Below are 21,413 nucleotides of genomic sequence, written 5' to 3' on the forward strand. Positions count from 1 at the left end.
GGGTCCGCGCCCTATTTCTAGTGTTATGGCCCCTGAAATAGTCAAAAATGCACATTTTGACCTTGTGACACGCCTAGCTCAAAAAGTATTTGATATAAATTGATGAAACCTTGCACGAGTCTTTATCATGATATGAACTTGCGCACCTACTATTTTTTATCTGGGTCCGCCCCCTTATTTCCAGAGTTATGGCCCCTGAAATAGTAAAAATATGCACAGTTTCACCTAATTATGTGCCTCACTCAGAAAGTATTTAATGTAAATTCATGAAACCTTGCTTGAGTCTTTATCATAATGTGACCTTGCACACTTGGCATTTTTCTTGAGAATTTTAGCCTTTATTACAGAGTTATGGACCTTGAAATAGCCAAAATAGTGGATTTTTTGTTTGTGATGCTCATAGCTCAAAAAGTATATGGTATAGAATAATGAATCCTTTTCGTATTTTTTAGGCTATACCCAATTAAGACTGCAAACATTGAATTATTTCCCCTTATTTGTGACAAATGTACCAGTGGGGGGCACACCCTGTGTCCTACAGACACATTCTAGTTATTACCAATTTTACACCCTTGGTGCTAGAGTGATGTATGACATGTAGATGTAGGGTCTCCACAACTGAGGTAGGAAGTATGTATCTGCGATGGTGGTGACAGCTGCATAGGTCAAATCTTATAAGGGCTGACAGGAGCTTTCTATACCAGTTGGCATTAAAACTAAATCTGTGCCAATTATCCAGAAGATAGATACCCACTGTCTGTTTAGAGGACATCATCTTTTCTATGCAATGTGATTTTAGTGACAGTACTTCCTTTTCAAACGAATGTCATAGGTCCACATATCACAGTTACTATATCTGGAAGCCTTTAACGTCATTCGGAAGAGTATCGACAATATAATGCACTTGACGAATCTTCTAACGCCACGCTAGGTTTTCTTGCCAGGATCTTTAACGTTAAATGAAGCACCACACTTTTGAAAATACGTTGACATAAACTTAAGGAGTGTAAAGTCTCAGATATGTCTGTTAGATGTACAGGAAAGTATGCACATTGAAAAATATTTGCAAAGTGTAAATTATTGCTTCAGAAAAAAAATGTCAAGTACATGAGATGTAATTGTGCAGTTTATTTTGGCTGACAACAATCCAGTCTGACAGGCAGTAAACAGTCGTTGGTCTTTTAACATTTAGCGCAAACGAGTGAAGACGTTCTGCGCACGAACATTTATTACTATTGGGTAGTGATGGGCCGACAATCGGCGACAATCGAATAATCGTCGGCGTTGCATTCATGAGCGCGATCGCCGACTTAACTTTTCCCTAAACCGATTAATTACTTGGCTCCCAAAACGGATAATTTAGTTGTTTCTGACCTTTTTCTTTCTGGTACTTACTGTTCTTTGGGGCAATTACGCCAAGGGAAACTACTCTACGTAAAAATGGCTTCCTCTTAAGTCTCGAAAGAAATTTAGTTCTTCTGTGATCACCCAGATTTTGGAAGATATTTGGCTTTTACAAAATTAAGCTGGGAAAAGCATCAATCTAAACTCTTGACATTAGTATGGCAGTATGCATAGCATGCTGTAAGACTTACGCAAGCATATTAGCAAAGGTATTTTCGATTTTTGATTTTGTGGGATTAAATCGTTAATACTTCTGTTTTTGCTCCATATGATTTTAATTTAATAACACAATATATCACTGGATAAGAGTCTCTGGTGAAATTGAGACCAGTACCTGATTTGAAGTAAACTATCTTCACAAATATTTTACTTTTATGCTCTTATTTTACTTATGTTTATGAAGTGACAAACAGAAATAGGATATTTGATGTCTGTGTGGTTCATTTCTTAAGTAATGACATAAAACATACACTGTGAGGTGAACGTATACATATGCAACTAGAGTAACCGATTATCCGATTATAACCGATTAATTGAATCGGTTGGCTTGTCCGATTATGCTGATTAATCGGTTGGCAAATCTAACCGATTTGCCCATCACTACTATTGGGAGAGCAATATTGCTAGTTCCTGAAACTATACGTTACTAAAGTTACCGCCGTTTATCTAAATTTGTGCCATATAGATCAGAAATTGTCCGAAAATCCACTACAGACGAAATAGATTTAATCAAGTACTTACAGTTGTTTATATCTGTCACAAGGTTGTTTTTACAGACACCGGACCAGACAACCCAATCGAATTATATCAAAACGATGAACCGAACATGCAATTTTTATTCAATAAACGACTTGTTGTTTGCAACTTTTGCATTTGATTAAGTACTGTCCGATCAAACTTATCACACTTTATCGCTCTCCGTGTTGATTAAGTACAGTCCGACCAAGCTTTATTATACTGTCTCGCTTTGAATTATTGCGTCGATGTACAAAGTACAACGCCGTATGTGTTCAGCGGCTTCTATCACTGTAGCCTACTAACATCTTCAGTCTGAGAAAGTCTAAGCAATAGTGGGATCTGATTAATTATAATCGTTCAGTATGCGATATCATTAACAGCAATTGCTGATAACATTTGTTCCGTGAATGTTTTACAGGTAACTTAATCATTATAAACAAGTTTCTGGTGTAAATACGCCTGATATAATCATATAAGGAAAGAAAATATGTTACTAGGAATCGGTTGTCCCAACTTAAGGGAAATTATAACAGACCCCACCAATTAGGAAGACACTTTCTACAGAGACCGGGGTCATGCTTTCCTTTAATAATTGTGCGAAGTCACCATTTCATGCATTTTTCTATTTCCCAGAGACATTTTTTAAAGTTTTTGAAAATGTTTTCGGAGACCAATAGAACAAGTGCTTGTGAGGGTATACATCCATCCCAACAACAGAAAATACTATTTAAATGTGATTCGACTGCAACATATTTCATTAATTATGAATTTGATACACGCTTAAGGGCGTTTCTCCGTCTGTTGTGCCATGAAATCTTTCAATCAATAAAAGCACGAGCTACACTTCTTCATAATATATAACAGACTTTGAGATGGTTATTTCTACAGAGGATTTCGTCTGCAAACTATGTTTAATGCTGCAATACTTCATCAATCTTTTATTCAACCGTAGATTCTACTTTATACTGATTCGTATTCCGTTATTTTGATAACTTTATTTAATGAAGTTTATCGAAGAAATAGCATCACCATTCGTACGCGTTATGACAAAACAATTCCGATTTATGTACAAGGATCGTCACCAAATCGTCAACAAATACTGTCGGCGCATGCTTAGTAAAGAAATATTTGGTTTTGCAATCACTGAAAACCTCAGTTTTCTTGTTTCGTTTGATCTTTAATAAACCTTGCTAAACTTGCATTGCAAACGCGTCTTTACTAATGTATTTAAAGTGTTTAAAATGCAAGAATAGTTGGCCTTTTGATACACATTCTATCCATAATGTTGATATAATACAATCGTACAAAGGAAACCACAAAATATTTACTAAATATTTACTAGATAGTTTGGTGCTAGTTACATTTCTAGCATTTACAGGAGTTGATATTCCATCTTCAGCTTGAAATTAGAAAATTTATATGTATGTATATCTAGATATATATTATAAGTGAATGGAAATATAAATAAGAATAAGCAAAGTGATGGCAAAGATACAGACAATTCATGTAAATATCGTCCAAATAACTCTACAAGTAAGGTCCGATTCTCTCGCAAGAGACAATGCCGCCATTAGTTTAAACATGTGTATCGACATCATTGTAATGCTATTGTCACTGATCTTGTATATGACGGATGGTCAAGGACAAGACTGCTATGACAAAACGTACGCTACAGAAAGACTGGAATCCAAGATGAATCTATTAGCGTAGCGTATATAAGCTTTGCTTAACAACCTCCCCCCGAACACACACACACACACACACACATACCCCTCTGTAAAGCATCTTTTTTTCTGTTTAGCTTGTTTCGGTGAAATCTTTTTACACGGTTCATTTTTCCATAATTTCTACTGATGTTTTTGAAAGCAGTACAGTTAAGACTTCAAATTAAAGTGGTAGAATTGTATAAAGGCATCTTCCTGTCAGCTTATTTGGTCGCAGTAATCGGACATTACCAGGGTAATGACTGCTATCCATTCTTATTACAATACCGCTGTTTTTTGTTTTGTTTTGTTTGTTTGTTTGTTGTTGTTGTTGTTGTTGTTGTTCTTTTTTTTTTCAAGAAATCGGACACTTGTGAGTGGTTCAAATAGGCAATAAGCTTCTCTCACAGTAGAGCTAAAATAATAAGTATGGACTGACTAAATGAAAAAGACAACAACATAAAAACGTAAAAAAGTCAAAAGTAAATATATGCAGCTGACAGTGTCTGGATTACTCATCTACAGAGATCTACACGTATAGCTGTCATATATATTTTCATTTTGTTTATTTTAAATGCTGTTAATCAACCAATCAGTGAATCTAATAGGTTTACCTATTTTACTTTCTATTGAAATCTTCAATTATTTATGTTAACAAAAACACAAACAATCTCTAATGAAAATGACTGTTTCAACCCGTTTATGTACATAGCCATCTGCAAAATCCCCTATGTGCCTGTATAAAGTACGGCAGAAACTAGCTGGAATCATCGTTGTATGGCAAACTCTAAGTCAAGATTTATTACAATAACAATGTGATCTTTTACAAATAAAGACCAAATCTTGTTTCCTATCATGTTTACTTTTTTCTGAGTTATTTTTTGAGTTTGTTTGTTTTTTATATATCTTTATTTTTTTATTTTTAGTGAAATTACTGTAGACTGAATCAATAGCAACAATATATTTAAAATTTTTGAGAAGATATTTCTGCATTTTTGCATAATTTCAAATATAAATTTCAACAAAATCGGATGATGAATGTATATAATTATTTATTTAAGACGCCATCCAAATCTTTATAAGTCAATTCTAAGTTACATTTGCTTAAATGTATGTCGACTACTAAAAATGTTCAAAAATGATTGCAAAGTATCAAATCTTGCGTTGGAATATTTGTTTAGAGCAACTGTAACTACAGATCATTTTGGTTGATTGTTTGGTCTCAGAATAATCAGTCATTCTTATTTTGCAAAGTAGATATTTTTACTCTTGGGGCAGCATGTTGGCCAGTTTCTTGAATTGTCTGTATAAGAAAGAGAGCGAATGTTTAGAATCACCGCTGTTGGTCTAAGATTGTGCCATATCGACCAGAAATTGTCTGAAAGTCTTCACTGTATACGCATTTGTACTTATCTCTCGAGTCTGTTTGTGCAGACCTTGGAGTAGACGTTTTCTGGCTAAATTAAGTGTAAATTAAAACAGCATTTGGTAGTCAATTTATGACTTCTCAAGTTACTATTTTTGTTGTTGTTGTTGTTTATTTATTTATTTATTTATTTATTTATTTTTTTTTTTTTTTTTGCAGCTTTCGTGTTTGATTAAATACAGTCTTAATCGAAATTAAAAACATAATTGTGTCAATCTCCCCACTCTCTCTATTTCATTTTGAATTAGCGCATGTACATAAGAATACGTGTTCTGCGACCTATCACTTGCTATATTCGTCTGTATCTTCAATCAGGAAACGACTTAGCAATGATTGGTATTTTCCAGTGATAACATTAAGAGCAATGCATTTTAATTCTAGTGTAATTACTTTGTGCATATTAAATAGGTATACGTTATAATTTGCCAGTTTAGGATGTAAATAAGTCGGATAGACAATCAAGGAAAAGTCACTCTTTAAATGGGTGGTCAGTAATTACAGAAGGATCATATGGTCATACATGTGGTCCTTAAGAATAGCTTATCCTCTAATGGCCCTCAACAGAAAACTATTGACTGAGACAAAAAATAACATCAAATGTTTAAAATGAAATATTTCTACAATAGTAATACAATAGAATGGTATTTTTCATCTTCTTATTAAAATGTAACGAAGTTGATATAGAAGACTGAGACCAGTCGAAACGTTTGTCTTTTATTAGCATAATATATATATTTAATCTGTATTCAGGCCAAAATCTCAAATAAATTCCAAGACATGTTAGGCCATAATAACTCATAATCTGAAATCAGACAGAACAACCCAAGAATGCCAAATATTAATTTTTTTGCCAATTGCTACCGTCAACTGTCATAAGGTTTGACCTACACACCACTAATGAAGCTGTGACCATTGTTGATCTGTAACTTCCTAACTCTGTCGTGGAAATGCAAGTGTAGCCCCTATCTACAAGAACTATGGGCGACTTGTCATGCATTTACAAACTGGCTGGCTCTACCACCAAGGGCGTAAAACTGAATGTTCTTTTTATATCTGTGCACAACAGTTACTTAATTGGAATCTCCTTTTTGCCTTTACGAGTATATCTGTGCATGACAGAAACTAATTGGAATCATTTTCATAGCAAATGTTACGTCAGGAGTATCGATCAGAGATCACCGTAATAATGAAATTTCTAGCCCGGAACATCGGCAAAATAAGATTATAACAAAACATTTGCAAATTATGAAAAACTAAAATTATTTTGGAGAAATCTTCGTATATTTAATGTCCAGTATTAATGCAACACATGGATAGGACATTTCTGCATTTTGGCATGAGTTTTAGTATATTTTCAGAACAATTTGTTGTAAATAAATTGTATGTACGTTTCAACACAACCCAAATATATAGTAATATATAATTATTCAAAATTTCCTTTAAAAGAAGTCACTAAAAATAGAAATATAAGTACATTACTACCGATGGTTTTCTGAAACGAATGTCAAATTTTAAAATTGTACAAGTGTTTGAATTATATTTTGTCAAATGATTTTTTTAGCTTTCACATGCGCAATAGCCTCAGATTATTTTAGTGGCCAGTTAGCCAAACAATAATCAGTCTTCGGGCTTTTAAATAACACATTGCAAAACATTCATTACTCTTGGGACAGGAAGTTGGCGAGTTCTGTAAGAAGATTTTTAGTTCCTTGAATTACCACTGCTTGTCTTAGATTGTTGGTTGTTTGTACAGACATAGACTTATTCTGCTCCAACTGGGAATTGAAATTGTATTTGCAGTCATTAATGGATTTGCGTTCGCAGCTTACTCTCTTTACTAAGTACAGTTAGGGCGAACTTTATTTATTTTATTTTTGTAACAATGTCTACATGTATATTGGCAAATATATTACTATTATGTAATTTTATGCTCTATTTCTTTAAAGAAACCGTCAAAGCAATGGTGTGTTCTAGTTAATTTTAATCTTGCGATATTTGATATTAAAACAGTAACTTTATGAAAGTTTTCAAAAACTCAGTTTGATCGCTGTTCAACAGATATTTCATATGTCATAAGTTAAGTAAAGTATGACAAGTTTTATCACCGCGGTAGTGTTTTTTAAACTCTCCTATTAATAAAAAGTATCTTTGGAAGTGATCCTTTTCTGTGAAAAAGGCGCAAAGTTAAATTTAGAAAAATGATGCAACATACATTGAGTAAGACAGTTCATGAAAGAGGCAGAACAACCTTATTCTGCACAATCCCCTTCCTCACTAATTTTATTCATGAGAGATATCGAAATCACTCTTTAAGCCTTTAAAAATTGTAAGACTCCGTGTAAAAGGTCTTGGCAATGTTCCCGCGAATGCTCTTTTTATTAAGGTTTCAATTTCATGCATTTTTTAACATATTTTTGAAAGTTTTATCATAAGACATGTCTCGGAGAAATTCATACTATAATTACTAAAGGAGTAGATAGAACAGAAGCTGGAATGAGTATAAAAGTTAGAAGGACGTCTCAAATGTGATTTGGTTGTATCAAATTTCATTTTATTTATACATTTATACATTTAGGAAACAAATCAATGTGTTTCTCCATACTATCTAATACTCCTCTTACAGCAGCATAATATATAACAAATACTTTTCTTCAGGGGATTCCGTCTGCAAATTATTTCACTGTGGTTTCATCTTTTTCAGAGATTTTCTATCAACCATTTATTCATCTAAGATATGTTCGTATTACATTACTTCTAGAGGCTAATCTGTTAGATATATCAGTCATCATTCTTTCACTTTCTTCACATTTTACTAATGACATGTATAGATAATAATGCCCGAAGACACCACCAGAAACTTCGACCACAAAATTATAATTCCTGCTCATTTAGCCACGCCACTTTTTCATAGACATAAATAAGTCATTTTACGTCATTTTTCAAACTTTTAAATGGCGACACTCAACGACCTTGTGTATAACGTAAATCGGTACTAAGCAGACGAACTGGCACTTGTCGGCACTTTTAATCCAGAAAATAGATATCCGCAGTCTATTTAAATAACATCGTCTTTCCCGGTCAATATGATTATAGCGGCAGTGCTCCCTTTCCAAAATGAATATTTTGTGTCCATATATTACAGTAAATAAATAATCAAAACATGTCTCAAAGCTAAACTTCTAAACACACTGCACCACCGGATGTAGGTTAACCTGTATTAAGAACGGATTACACCAAACCGGAAATGACTACTCAGTGTTACATGTGAAGTAGTCCAAAATGTAGTTCCATTCTATGGATGAAATCTGGTATAATGAGTGACATGAGGAGGTGACAGTTAAATGTTTGGCTTATGTTTATTGCTTATAGTACTGAGAATAGATCTAGACCATTTTCATTGTAAATTTCTTGGAATAAGTTTTATTCTTTGCGAAAAATGTCTACCTACGCGTAACTGCTAAACGGCTGCTTTCATGGGAGCATTTTTAGAGGGTGATGTTTCTCAGAACAGATTATTTTTTTATTTCAACATAACATGTCAATATTTTTCTATTTTTGATAAGAAGACATGTTATACTAAATGACCATATATGGTTTTCATATCATTGAAATGCTCTAAAGTGCTGAAAATGAGGTCTGAATGTTTTGTTATTAATATGAAATAAATAAGGACTTGAATTGGTAGAGTGTAACCTTTAAGGACGGATTACAAACCCAAAACCCGGGAAAAGACTACTCAGTGTTACATGTGAAGTAGTCCAAAATGTAGTTCCATTCTATGGATGAAATCTGGTATAATGAGTGACATGAGGAGGTGACAGTTAAATGTTTGGCTTATGTTTATTGCTTATAGTACTGAGAATAGATCTAGAAACCCTTTTCATTGTAAATTTCTTGGAATAAGTTTTATTCTTTGCGAAAAATGTCTACCTACGCGTAACTGCTAAACGGCTGTTTTCATGGGGGCATTTTTAGAGGGTGATGTTTCTCAGAACAGATTATTTTTCTTATATTCAACATAACATGTCAATATTTTTCTATTTTTGATAAGAAGACATATTATACTAAATGACCATATATGGTTTTCATATCATTGAGATGCTCTAAAGTGCTGAAAATGAGGTCTGAATGTTTTGTTATTAATATGAAATAAATAAGGACTTGAATTGGTAGAGTGTAACCTTAATAAAATTTCTTTGTACAGTTAGTTGGACTCTCATGTTCTATAGTCAGTTCATGCATATATTTGCTATATCCTTAGGCATTAATTTGAAACCCGAATAATGTGTTCTCTATTTTCTATTAAGCTCGATGAAAGTCTCATATTATTCATAAAACATTTACTGTACCGGTATTGTAAAGAAAACTAGTTTGGCGCTTATTAAATATCCAGTCACTTCCTTGATTAAGATATTTTATCTTTAGACATTTTATCTTTAGGACATTTCCTTTGGCATACTTTGTTATATAAATAATTTGTTATAAATGAATTGTATGCACGTTTCAACACAATCCAAATATATAGTAAAATGATATAAAATAATGCGCTCACGACCTTTAAAGGAAGTCACTAAAATAGAAATACACCTCATTACCGATGAAGATGTGCAGCAGATGTTTGAAATATATTCTGTCAAATGTTATGTTAGAAGATGTATTTAGTGTTCACATGCGCAATAGCCACATACACTCAGTTCCAAAAGAAAGTGTGCACTTAGTTTTCTGTTATTTTTTCTCGGTTATTTTCATGAAAACTTATAATGTTTGGTACCAAAATTTAAATCAATTCGTAAACAAATTGGTGTGCATTTTAGATTTTGAGTTAATCTAAGGACAGGAAGTTGGCGAGTTCCCGAAATTGTCTTTTGTAAGAAGATGTTTAGTTTCTTGAATTACCGCTGCTTGTCTCAGATTGTGCCATATCGATCAGATTTTGGCTGAAATCCTTCATTGTATACGTAATGGTATTACTCCTTCACTTACCGTTAGCAATTGTTTATTTGTGTGTATTTCACTTGGTTGTTTGTACAGACAGATGCTTCTTCTGATCCAAATGGGAACTAAAATTCCATATGGTAGTCACTAATGGATTTGCGGTTTGCAACTTTCTCTCTTCATTAAGTACAGTTAGGGCGAGAATAATTAATTGAAATGATTTAACTGACAACTGATATAGGAACATGTATATAGGCTAATGTATTTATGGTATGTTTTGGTAACTTACAGGAATTGTCCAAGCAATGGTGTGTTTCAGTTAATGTTAACTTTAACATTGTGATATTGTATATCATTCACAGCAGCAACTAACAGCTTGCATCATTTGTGAATTTGATACATTTTGTACATACATAAAGTTACTCTAAACAACCTAATACTCTTCTTACAGTAGCAGCATAATAAATAACAGACCTCTAAGGTAATTATTTTTCTTCAGGGGATACCGCCTGCAAACTATTTTATTCTGGTTTTATCCTTTTCAGAGATTCTCTATCAACCATTTATTCATCTTAGATATGTTCGTATTACATGTACATTACTTTAGTAAGCTAATCTGTTAGATTTATCAATCGTCATTTTTTCACTTACCAGTGACATGAACATGAACAGATAATAATGCCCCCAAGACCTTTTCAGAAACATCCACTACAAAATCATATTTCCAGCTCACTTTTTCATACACATAAGTCATTTTACGTCATTTTTCAAACTTTCAAATAACGACATTCAAACTAAAATAACTTGGCTTGTCGGCATTTTTAATCCAAAAACAATACCTATATAAATTCTGTCAAAAAATACGTCTTGCATTTCACAAGTAAATACGAAGAGGCAGAAAAAATCCGTATTGTACCTTTTGTATTGTATGTTGCCGGACTACTTCCATTTAATATGCGTGACCTGACACACTTCTGTATAAACTTCTCTCAGTTCTATTTTAACATCGACAAACATTGAAGATTTCATTCGATAACAAAAGAAATAAAATGGCGGATGTATATAATAAAAAGATTATTATAGCAGTTGCTAGATCTGAGATTTTGTATTAGGCTGTCGTGGATTTTACAAGGTCGGATCACACACTCGGCAAAATCCACTTGAGCCAATTACAGCAACCCAGATCGGGTTACTATTATCATAACCCTATTTTATTTAATAGATTTATATAAATATATAAAATTTGTTTCGAATGTTGAGTATGGCTTGTGATGTGTTGCAAATACTGTATTACTTTTTATTTGTTTGTCATAATTTGCATTCATATGCCATAAAATTACATTTTTATAAGAAAAATGTATTTTCATTTAATATAAACCTAATTTTATAGCCCATAAATACAAATTATGGCATATCAACTAATTAACAAATCATTCAATATTGCAACACATCACATTCCATAGTTGAGCTACATTCATTATTAAAGGCGTACGCTAGAATTCCCTGTATATGAGATGGGCGAAAATTTTCCCTATAACAGAATTTCTTTAAAGTTTGGATATTGAAGGACAATCATCTAAGAAACAAAAAAATGCAATAAAAACCATAGGTCACCGGATTCGAAAAAGAGTTATCTGCCCTTGAAAACGTCATTTTTGGGGGAAATGCCGTTTTCAAGGGCAGATAACTCTTTTTCTATACCGGTGACCTATGATTTTTATTGCATTTTTTTTTTGTTTCTTAGATGATTGTCCTTCAATATCCAAAGTTTGAAGAAATTCTGTTATTGGGAAAATTTTCGCACCATATTCTAGCATACGTCCTTAAATTCCATGGCAGTAACAATCGAATATTTTAAGTAAATACTGTCTTTGGCTATAATCTTCTGCATAGTACTGATAATACTGTAAATACATATAAACATGTTAATTTTATGGTTACATAATATAAGCTGCATGTAGATATTATTTATATTTATAAATGTGAGATTCAGGTCTAATATACATTCTAACACGACCAGCGAATAACCTACATACATGTAGAGCAAAATCTATCTCGGGTTATTCTGCAATAAACCACTCGCGTGCAATGACGTCATCCGATCCAGGTGCGTAGCACAGTCGTAAAAAGTAGTTACCATTTTTTCTAACACAGTTGATACTTGTATGTCGGGTTAGAATCGAAATAACAAGTTCCCAAGTATGATTTATCGTAGAATAACCCTACGGCCTTCGTGATATATTCTTACGCATAAGAACTCAAAACACGGGTTATTCTACGATAAACCACACTTGGGAACTTATCATTTCTTAATTTAAGATACTTATACTCTAAAAGGAGATCATATTGCACCGTATTTAGGTACTCGTATTGTGGTCGAAAGCATATATATGTGCCTCTCTATATACTGACAGAATATAAATTGTTTTCTAGGGAAATCGTAATGAATGCCTTCTTATATACCCGAAACATATTTACTGTATTCTAGAAAAAGCTTGCTAAGTGCCTTTTTCTTGTATTTAGACTCTAAATAATCACATATATTTACTGTATTCTAGGAAAAGATCGTTAGTTATAAGCTTGATATGCTCACATTTCACTTTACTGTATTTTAAGAAAAGCTCACTAGATCCATATTTTGTTATAATATACTTTATATGCCTAAAAGTATATATAAGTTGTATTCTAAAAAAAGCTAACTCACGCCTTTTTAGCTCACCTGTCACATAGTGACAAGGTGAGCTTTTGTGATCACCCTTCGTCCGTCGTCAGTCCGTACGTCCGTGCGTGCGTGCGTCCGTCCGTCAACAATTTCTTGTCTGCACGATAGTGGTTTCATTTATGATTTTATTTTAACCAAACTTGCACACAACTTGTATCACCATAAGATCTCGGTTCCTTTCTTGAACTGGCCAGATCCCAGTATGGGTTCCAGAGTTATGGCCCCTGAAAGGGCCAAAATTAGCTGTTTTGACCTTGTCTACACAACAGCAGCTTTATTTATGATTTGATTTTTACCAAACTTGCACACAACTTGTAACACCATAAGATTTTGGTTCCTTTCTTGAACTGGCCAGATTCAATCATGGGTTCCAGAGTTATGGCCCCTGAAAGGGCCAGAATTAGCTATTTTGACCTTGTCTGCACAATAGCAGCTTCATTTATGATTTTATTTTACCCAAACTTGCACACAACTTGTATCACTATAAGGTCTTGGTTCCTTTCTTGAACTGGCGAGATCCCATTATGGGTTCCAGAGTTATGGCCCCTGAAAGGGCCAGAATTAGCTATTTTGACCTTGTCTGCACAATAGCAGCTTCATTTATGATTTGAATTTAATCAAACTTGCACAAAAGTTGTGTCGCCATAAGATCTCAGTTCCTTTTTTGAACCGGCCAGATCCCTTAATGGGTTTTAGAGTTATGGCCCCTGAAAGGGCCAAAATAAACTATTTTGACCTTGTCTGCACAATAGCAGCTTCATTTATGATTTCATTTTAACCAAACTTGCACACAACTTGTATCACCACAAGATCTTGGTTCCTTTCTTGAACTGGCCAGATTCCATCATGGGTTCCAGAGTTATGGCCCCCTAAAGGACCAAAATTGGTTATTTTGGCTTTTGCAGCCATATAGAGACTTCATTTATGGTTTTATTTGATACAAACTTCCAAAATATCTTCAACAACAATAAATCTTGGATTCCATGACAAATCAGACCCAATCGTAGGTTCCAGAGTTATTTTATATCTGATTACCTGCCCTGATTGTAATCAAAATGGATTTATATCAGTAAGTACTTATAGGACTTATTTGCAATTTCATTATTGTCATTAGTTGGACTGAGGCCATCAGGGTAGATAACTATGGACTGATTTTATGTCAGATTACCTCCCTTTATTTCAAATTAAAATTGGTATATCTCCGTAACTAATGAAGATACTGATCTGAAATTTCATTTATGTCAACAGATTTATTTGGCAGATCCTTCTTTTGTTCACTTACAATAATTTTCTTTTTAATTACTTCCCTTTTACATTACTATAAATAGCTTATTTTTAGTAACTTTTTTATTATTGGCCGTAGGGAAAAACCGAGACCACTTTTCTGTAGTACAACATGGATAGTACCTCCAATTTTTAGGTGTATTTTGACATATCTGTACCTTTTAAAAATGTTTTTTTTCTTTTTGGTTAAATTTCTTCCCTTTGAGGCTTTGTTGTTCCTGTCCTTTGGACTTAGATATTTTTTCTGAGGACCGTCTTGCCCTCAAGTGCAATGATAACAGGTGAGCGATATAGGGCCATCATGGCCCTCTTGTTTCTTATTGTAAACTTTATATACTCACATGCCAAAAGAAATTGAACGCTCTTTGCTTGTCTTCTTTTATACTTTTACTTACTGCATGTTCCTCTTTATGTACTCGTATCTTACAGTTCAACTTACATTAAGAGGCTACCTAAGGGAAGGAAAAGGTGTGGTCTCTAAACATACCAGGTTTCTTAAGACAACACAATTTGTTCTATAACAGCCCTAATAGGGATTGAAAAGTGGTCTTTGATACAAGTGAACCCTTAGTAGACGTGATCTCTCGGGCAAGTTTGACCACATTTACAATATTCTCAGTGGAGTTGTGTTTTATGCTTATCTAAACATAGGCTTACACTTATATTTGCAGTGTCAGCGAGGAAGTTTGTGAGACAAGCGTATGGCGTTGTCTCTCTACTACAGATGTGTCTGGGTGTTTTGCTCATTGTCTCCGGACTGTTGGCCATACGGTTTACAGAAGATGAATTCCACATATCAACACCGCCATATTTTATTGGTGCTTTCCTAGTCGGTGGTCTTGTACGTTCTTTTTATTATTATTATTTTATCTATTCTTGTCTGAATACTTCTTCTAAGAACTGGTGTGCATTTTTCCCACTTTATCTCAGCAGAGGGTCATGACGTTATCAATGCATCCAATGCATCTAGGAAAATTGCATTGGCTGGAAGGTGACAAGTTTAAAGTTCGGCGGTGACCGGATGATATTTCTTATATAAAAGTATATATTACGAATGGAAAAAAAATACCAACAAACCATATTGTGAATATAATTATACAAACATGATTTAAGATATGATTGTTCTTTTCTTCTTTCACGAAATTGTAAGGAAATATGTTTATTCCAATTTTTATAACAAAATTGTAAGTTATATTCTGTTCGTTTTTTGCAATCATTTACATTGTCAAAGCATAGCAGTATCAGCATCAAGCTCATCACCTGTCCCGGTTAGCTCCGCCTTAAATCGAGATGACAAAGGTTCGATTCCTGTGAGAGGCGAATTTTCTTCTGAAGTAGTTCGTTCTCCATCTTTATGTGGGAATGTTGTAAATTACTTGCAGAGACCAAGTTATTAAGGTAAAATATCAAGACAATGCACCGTTTAGTTAACTGACCGCAGTCAAGCAACTGAAATGTTATTGAACAATTGAACTATTGAACCATATTAGGCAAAAGCAGATACAGCACTAAATGAGTACTTTTATGATGATTATTTCTTCTATAATGGTATATTTCAGGTGGTTTGTGCTGGTGGTTGCTCACTATATGTATATATTTCTAAGGCTCCTCTCAGAGACTATTATTTCCTGGAATTGTCAGCTGCGAGGCGGATACAGAGAGCCGTGAGTATACAAACAATAAATCCTAAATGTGACACCTATACGTTTAATGTTATACGTATTGACATGTTTTACCATTTCGTATTCTATGTCTTAAAACCGATTGCCTGAAAAAAAACAGCACAAAAATAGATCGACTTGTCAGCTTATTAAGTTAAGACATGTTCACAAATAGATCCGTTTAAGCGGTTCGCTCGTACATTTTAGGCGAAAAACAAATCTGCAGAAAGTAGTTGCAACGATTTGGAAATAACGAAGAAAAAAAATTACATTCTTTTTGCATCTTTACCAATATTTTTATTTTCACACACTTTATCATTTTAGTGTCATAGATACTTGATGGAGATGAACATGATTAAAACTTTCATCCTATCCCAAACTTTCAACATTGTGGCCGAGTAGCTGTAATGTGAAAACAAAAAAAAACATATTTATGCATTCTAAAAGGCTGCCCGCACAATCTAAACGAATTCTGGTCCAAATCTTAATTTCATTATCTATATTGCAGGTCACCGGAAATACCGTGTCCTCCATTCTTTCATTAATTGGTTGTGTTCTTGGATTATTTGTTTGTGTTGTATTCGCTATCGGGCCATGTGACACGGATATGTGGTTCTCAAAGTGCAGTTTCAAAACAAATCGAACAGAACATCGAGCGTTGGCAGTGTTCATTACTATATTTTTGTGTTCTTGTACGATACTTTCAACATATGCTTCTCTAATGTCCTGTATTCACGGATGGGTGTTTGACTTCGAAGCATGCGCAGTGCAAACGCGCAGCCGGAAACAAAATGGAGAAGATCGAAGCGGAAGTCGACCAAATTCTACTTTTCAACCATTACCAATGTTTGATATTGAAGAAAATGTTCAAACGCCAGACGATGGACATATTTCAAACAATTACAATAAAACTTCTTCTTTTAAACAAACAAATGATGGTCGTCACTTGTCGGATAGTAGCAACGAAGACCAACACCATGGATACGCTAGAAAGCACGTGACTGGTCAACAGCCGCCATCTTACGTTGCTGTTCTGAATGATCCTGCAATGAAAAAGAAACTCAAAGAACGAAATAGTCGTCTGCAGGATCAGTAAAACGACAATCTGTATCTTACATTATATTATATTTATATTTTCATACATTTCATGTCGCGTCCTTGTATCATTTGTAAACGATTTTATGTTAAGTGTTATTCATAGAGTTTTTCATAACATGGTTTTCTTAAAATTTTCTTTTTCATATTCATAAATCATTACAGATATTTATTGTGCTAAATACATTGACAAAGATTGTTACATGAAGCTTTTGATTCGTCATAACAGTCTGTGCCCCAAATAAGTTTGAAAAATAACAAATGTCAAATGTCAAAACCTTAAACGAGAAGGACAAAATGGAAAATGACTGTTCAGGAAGATGCGAATCAAACGTTTGTTATTTCTATCTCTGACGTATTCATTATAGTATCCTGCAGTCAATGTGTTGACATTCGTCTTCCATATAGTGTTGCATTTTCTGTTTAAGTTGTTGGAAAAGTTGACATTTGTCATAACTGGCGAACGGTTACTGTTACATACTATTTATCGTAACTGTATTGGCGAACGGTTACTGTTACACACTATTTATCGTAACTGTATCAGCGAACGGTGACTGTTACACGTTTTGTCGTAACTGTACCACTGAACAGTAACTGTTACACATTTTGTCGTAACTGTATCAGCGAACAGTGACGGTTACACATTTTGTCGTAACTGTATCAGCGAACAGTGACTGTTACACATTTTGTCGTAACTGTACATCATAACGGTAACGCTTACACTTCTTGTCATAACTATTACACTTTTTGTTCAAACCGTAACTGTTTAAGCCTTATCGTAAATGTTACACTCATTGCTGTTGTAAAAACGAATATATGGGGAAAATGTTATTGTTCAAGTAAAAACATGAGATACTAGTACAACAGTCTTGTAGCTTTTAACATAACCTTTATATAATTACAACAACAATTCTGGTTGGACTGCCACAGACAGCATTCTGATTAAAACAACAAGACAGCGGCCGTGTATCAGATCTAGGTCAGATGGCGTTGTTTCAAACCAAAAAAATAGGTCAAACTGTAGTTGATATGATTTGGATCAGTCTCTCTTAACCATGTGGCTTGAAGTCAAACATTTATGGTAATTTATTTTATGATACGTTTTTTATAACTTATATATACCGTATGAATTCCAAAAATATTGGCTAATACATGAACGCTAGAGAACAATTTTCAAGTAAAGAAATACATTCACAAGAACTTTTGGATATAGTGAAAACTCGGTAATTTCATTAAGTTGAGAAATAATAACCGCCAGTAGTCAGCCATTTAGGCGTCATATAGTTATGAAGTATATTGTGTATCAGTGTTTATTAACCCTACCCACTCCAACCACTAGAGTTTTAGATTGTTCCACGAGCTTTATGTGATAACATGATACTGTTGTTGTTTTAGCAGCACTAGTTCGGCGGTACTTTGTTTGCTTGCATTATCGCGAATACATTTGTCCCTGTAGGATTATACCGTTTGAAAATAATCTTAATTCAAGCCTGTTGTCTTCTTAAATTGTGTTTTCCCATACTTTACTTTTTATCCAAATTAGTACTTGAGGCTAAACCTGTTGTATGAAATGCATTAATTCAACATATTTTCAGCATATTGTAGATGTCGGTAGCTTCTGAGTCGTGTGTAATATCAAAGTAGTATAATCTTTCTAAGGCTGTCGAGCAATTTTTGTTTTATCTCCCACAAATCATAGCAATTTCATTTGTTAAAAGATGATATATTTCTGTGGCGGGTTAGTAGAATTTTATGCCAGTTAAGGCTAAAAATAAGTGGTCGATGAAACTAATTAATTAATGTTCGTGTCAATTCATATCAATTATTAAACAGAAAAAAAAAGATTAGATTCAGTATATTGCCTGTAAAAATCACAAAATGCAAATCGTTCGAGACATGATGATTGGGTCAATCCCTCCTGAAACAACCAGGGGTGCATATATGATACACTTGGTGGAGTCATGTAAAATCTTTATCAGTTTGCCAAACACCTTGGCGAATGTGAAAAATAAACTCTACTTAATAATAATTACGAAAATCGGTCGAATATTCGAATATGAAAATCAAATTCGAATATTCGTAAATTACTATATTTTTTTCAAAATAGGTATCATTGATTTTGGGCAATATAAGCATTCTACAGAATAAAACCGTTTGTTCCGTGTGTTTGTTTATCGCGTATAGTAATAAATGAGATCACATTTTGTTCTCACGAAGTTTTGCGCGATTTCGCTCCATGTTATTTTCAAAGATTCAGACTTGCTTTGTTTTAAAACTTTGTGGCTATCAGTACTGTAAATTTGTGTAACACACACTATATCAAACTTTTGTGATAAAAAGATACCAGATATCAATTTTATTTTCCACGTATTTCGTTTGTTATTGTTGTTTGCTTATTAAGTTTCAGTTATTAACAAAACGTGTGACCAGTATAATAACATTTAAGTTATGCTAAAAATCATGAAACACGTTTTCTTGTGTTTATTGTTTTTGTTCCGTACTATATTTTATACTAATAAAGTGACATGTCTGTAGAAGAGGATTTATATATTCCAATGAAAGGTTATTTGATTGATGGTCATTTGACACGATATTATCAGTAATAATGATAAAATAGAGTACATGTATTCAAATCTCAGAGCTAAAGCTTGATCTCTATAGTAGCAACAAGAACTTCCACAAAGCATATCCAGGTGTATATATATTATATTGACCCCAATATATTTCAGGCTTTTAATATTTTACATTCAATATGTTTGTTGTTTTTTTTGCTCTCGATATAAAGTTTATTCGTTGGAATGGTTTTATTTAACTGTTTATTGTACACGTGTCTTGATATTTTTGAAGAAACAATACAAAAACTTATTATCTGCTTCATCGCGGACGCCGACGAATGACAGTGAGGCACAAACTCAAAAATAACAACAAAAAATAAAACCTACCAAAACCCGCCCCACCAGTCTTCTCCAGACTGTGATTTATAAAATTTTAAGTTTGACAATTTATAAAGTTAGTATCAACGTAAAACTATCATACATAGTACGTTATTTTCGAATCTTGTCAGTGATATTTCTAGACAAGATATATTTAAGAGAATTTTAAAACATTTTATTCCCTTTCAGTTTTTCCTTCATAGTAATAGATTATAAACATGACTAGTAATACATGTACTTTACTTCAGATGAAATATAAATATAATATGTCATGTTCGATTATTTTTCTTCGTAATTGTGTATCAGGTTTGTTACGTAATCATGATGTAATTAACCAAATTGATAAATAATGACAGTCATACGTTTCTGTATTCATAGATGCCACTTATTTTATGCTTTTACAGGCGCACGTGCTTATTATATGGATGTTATTTTTGAAAACGTTATTATAAGAATAAAATTGTTATATATAAACACCCTTAGAACTTGAAGTGTCTAGTTTTGTTTTACAAATTGGCTACTCCAAAGTATGCGTCATTGGGTTGATGATGCTTATGACAGCAGTACTTACTTCCCTTTGTCAGAACAATAGTCAGTCGAAGTGAACTGTCATAGGATGGAGTGACGCAAAGAAAAATCTTGTTTGGATTTTCAGCCTTATTTTAATTTTCCGCAGCTTGAGGCGTACATGTACTTACATTACGTTAGATAATCTATAGTATAGTAATAATAAGCAAATCTAAGTAAATGGTGACGACAAAAGGGTGTCCAGCACGAAAGAATACGTTGAAAGGAAGAAAAAAACGGAAAATTCGACAACAAGTTGATAAACAACTATACATTACTATTAAAAAGTTTTACATGGTGAGAAAGTGCAAGCAGATAGGAACTCGAACCCTGGGCCTTCGGAATATTGTTACTGAGCTACAGGCCGCTTACACATTTTCACCAAAGCAGCCTCTGTTGTGATCTTATATTGATTCAACAGCTACTGACATACACACGAGACTGTAGCCGACCATGGTGCTTTTGCCGAGTCTTCCAGTCCGTTTCTGTATGACCCAGTATGTGTATTGGTATACACTAAGTCTTACCAAATCTTCTAACGTAACAGTTAGATTATTTTGCAATATTCAAATTCCTTATTTATAAATGTCACAAAGAAATTCCATTAAATAGATTTAATCAGTCTGAAAATTTTAATCTTTTTACGGCCATTTCCAATTTTTAAAAGTCACAGAAAATCACCAGGTAAACCTACTGAATCTTTTAAACAAGAAAATTTTACTTTACCACCAACTTTAGACAAATCATAGAACGTACGAAAACTACAAATTATTTTGTCAAAGCTAGAAAGAAAACGAAAGTGTTTGAGCACATTTTTGACAAAAGCAATTACAGGTATCTACAACTTTGTCAATTTATGCCTCGGTCACAAAACCGTACGATGTGTGTACGGTTTTAAACCATTGTACCACCAATTTTAGAATCCTTGCGGTCTCTGTACAATCG

At 33.6% G+C, this 21,413-nt stretch overlaps 1 protein-coding gene across 2 annotated transcripts in view; it reads left to right on the top strand.

Moving 5' to 3' along the window:
• LOC123548999 (uncharacterized) overlaps window positions 1-17,460 on the top strand; it is a 43,553-nt gene extending 26,093 nt beyond the window's left edge. For both annotated transcript variants that reach the window (XM_053545758.1, XM_045336732.2), the window contains exons 2-4: window positions 14,884-15,053; window positions 15,772-15,876; window positions 16,382-17,460. In XM_053545758.1, coding sequence (XP_053401733.1) covers window positions 14,937-15,053; window positions 15,772-15,876; window positions 16,382-16,969 — 810 coding nt within the window. In that variant the 5' untranslated portion in view covers window positions 14,884-14,936 and the 3' untranslated portion in view covers window positions 16,970-17,460. The remainder of the gene's footprint in view (window positions 1-14,883; window positions 15,054-15,771; window positions 15,877-16,381) is intronic.
• Window positions 17,461-21,413: the final 3,953 nt, after the last annotated feature.

The sequence above is a fragment of the Mercenaria mercenaria genome, chromosome 6 (assembly GCF_021730395.1).
Source record: "Mercenaria mercenaria strain notata chromosome 6, MADL_Memer_1, whole genome shotgun sequence".
NCBI lineage: Eukaryota > Metazoa > Mollusca > Bivalvia > Venerida > Veneridae > Mercenaria > Mercenaria mercenaria.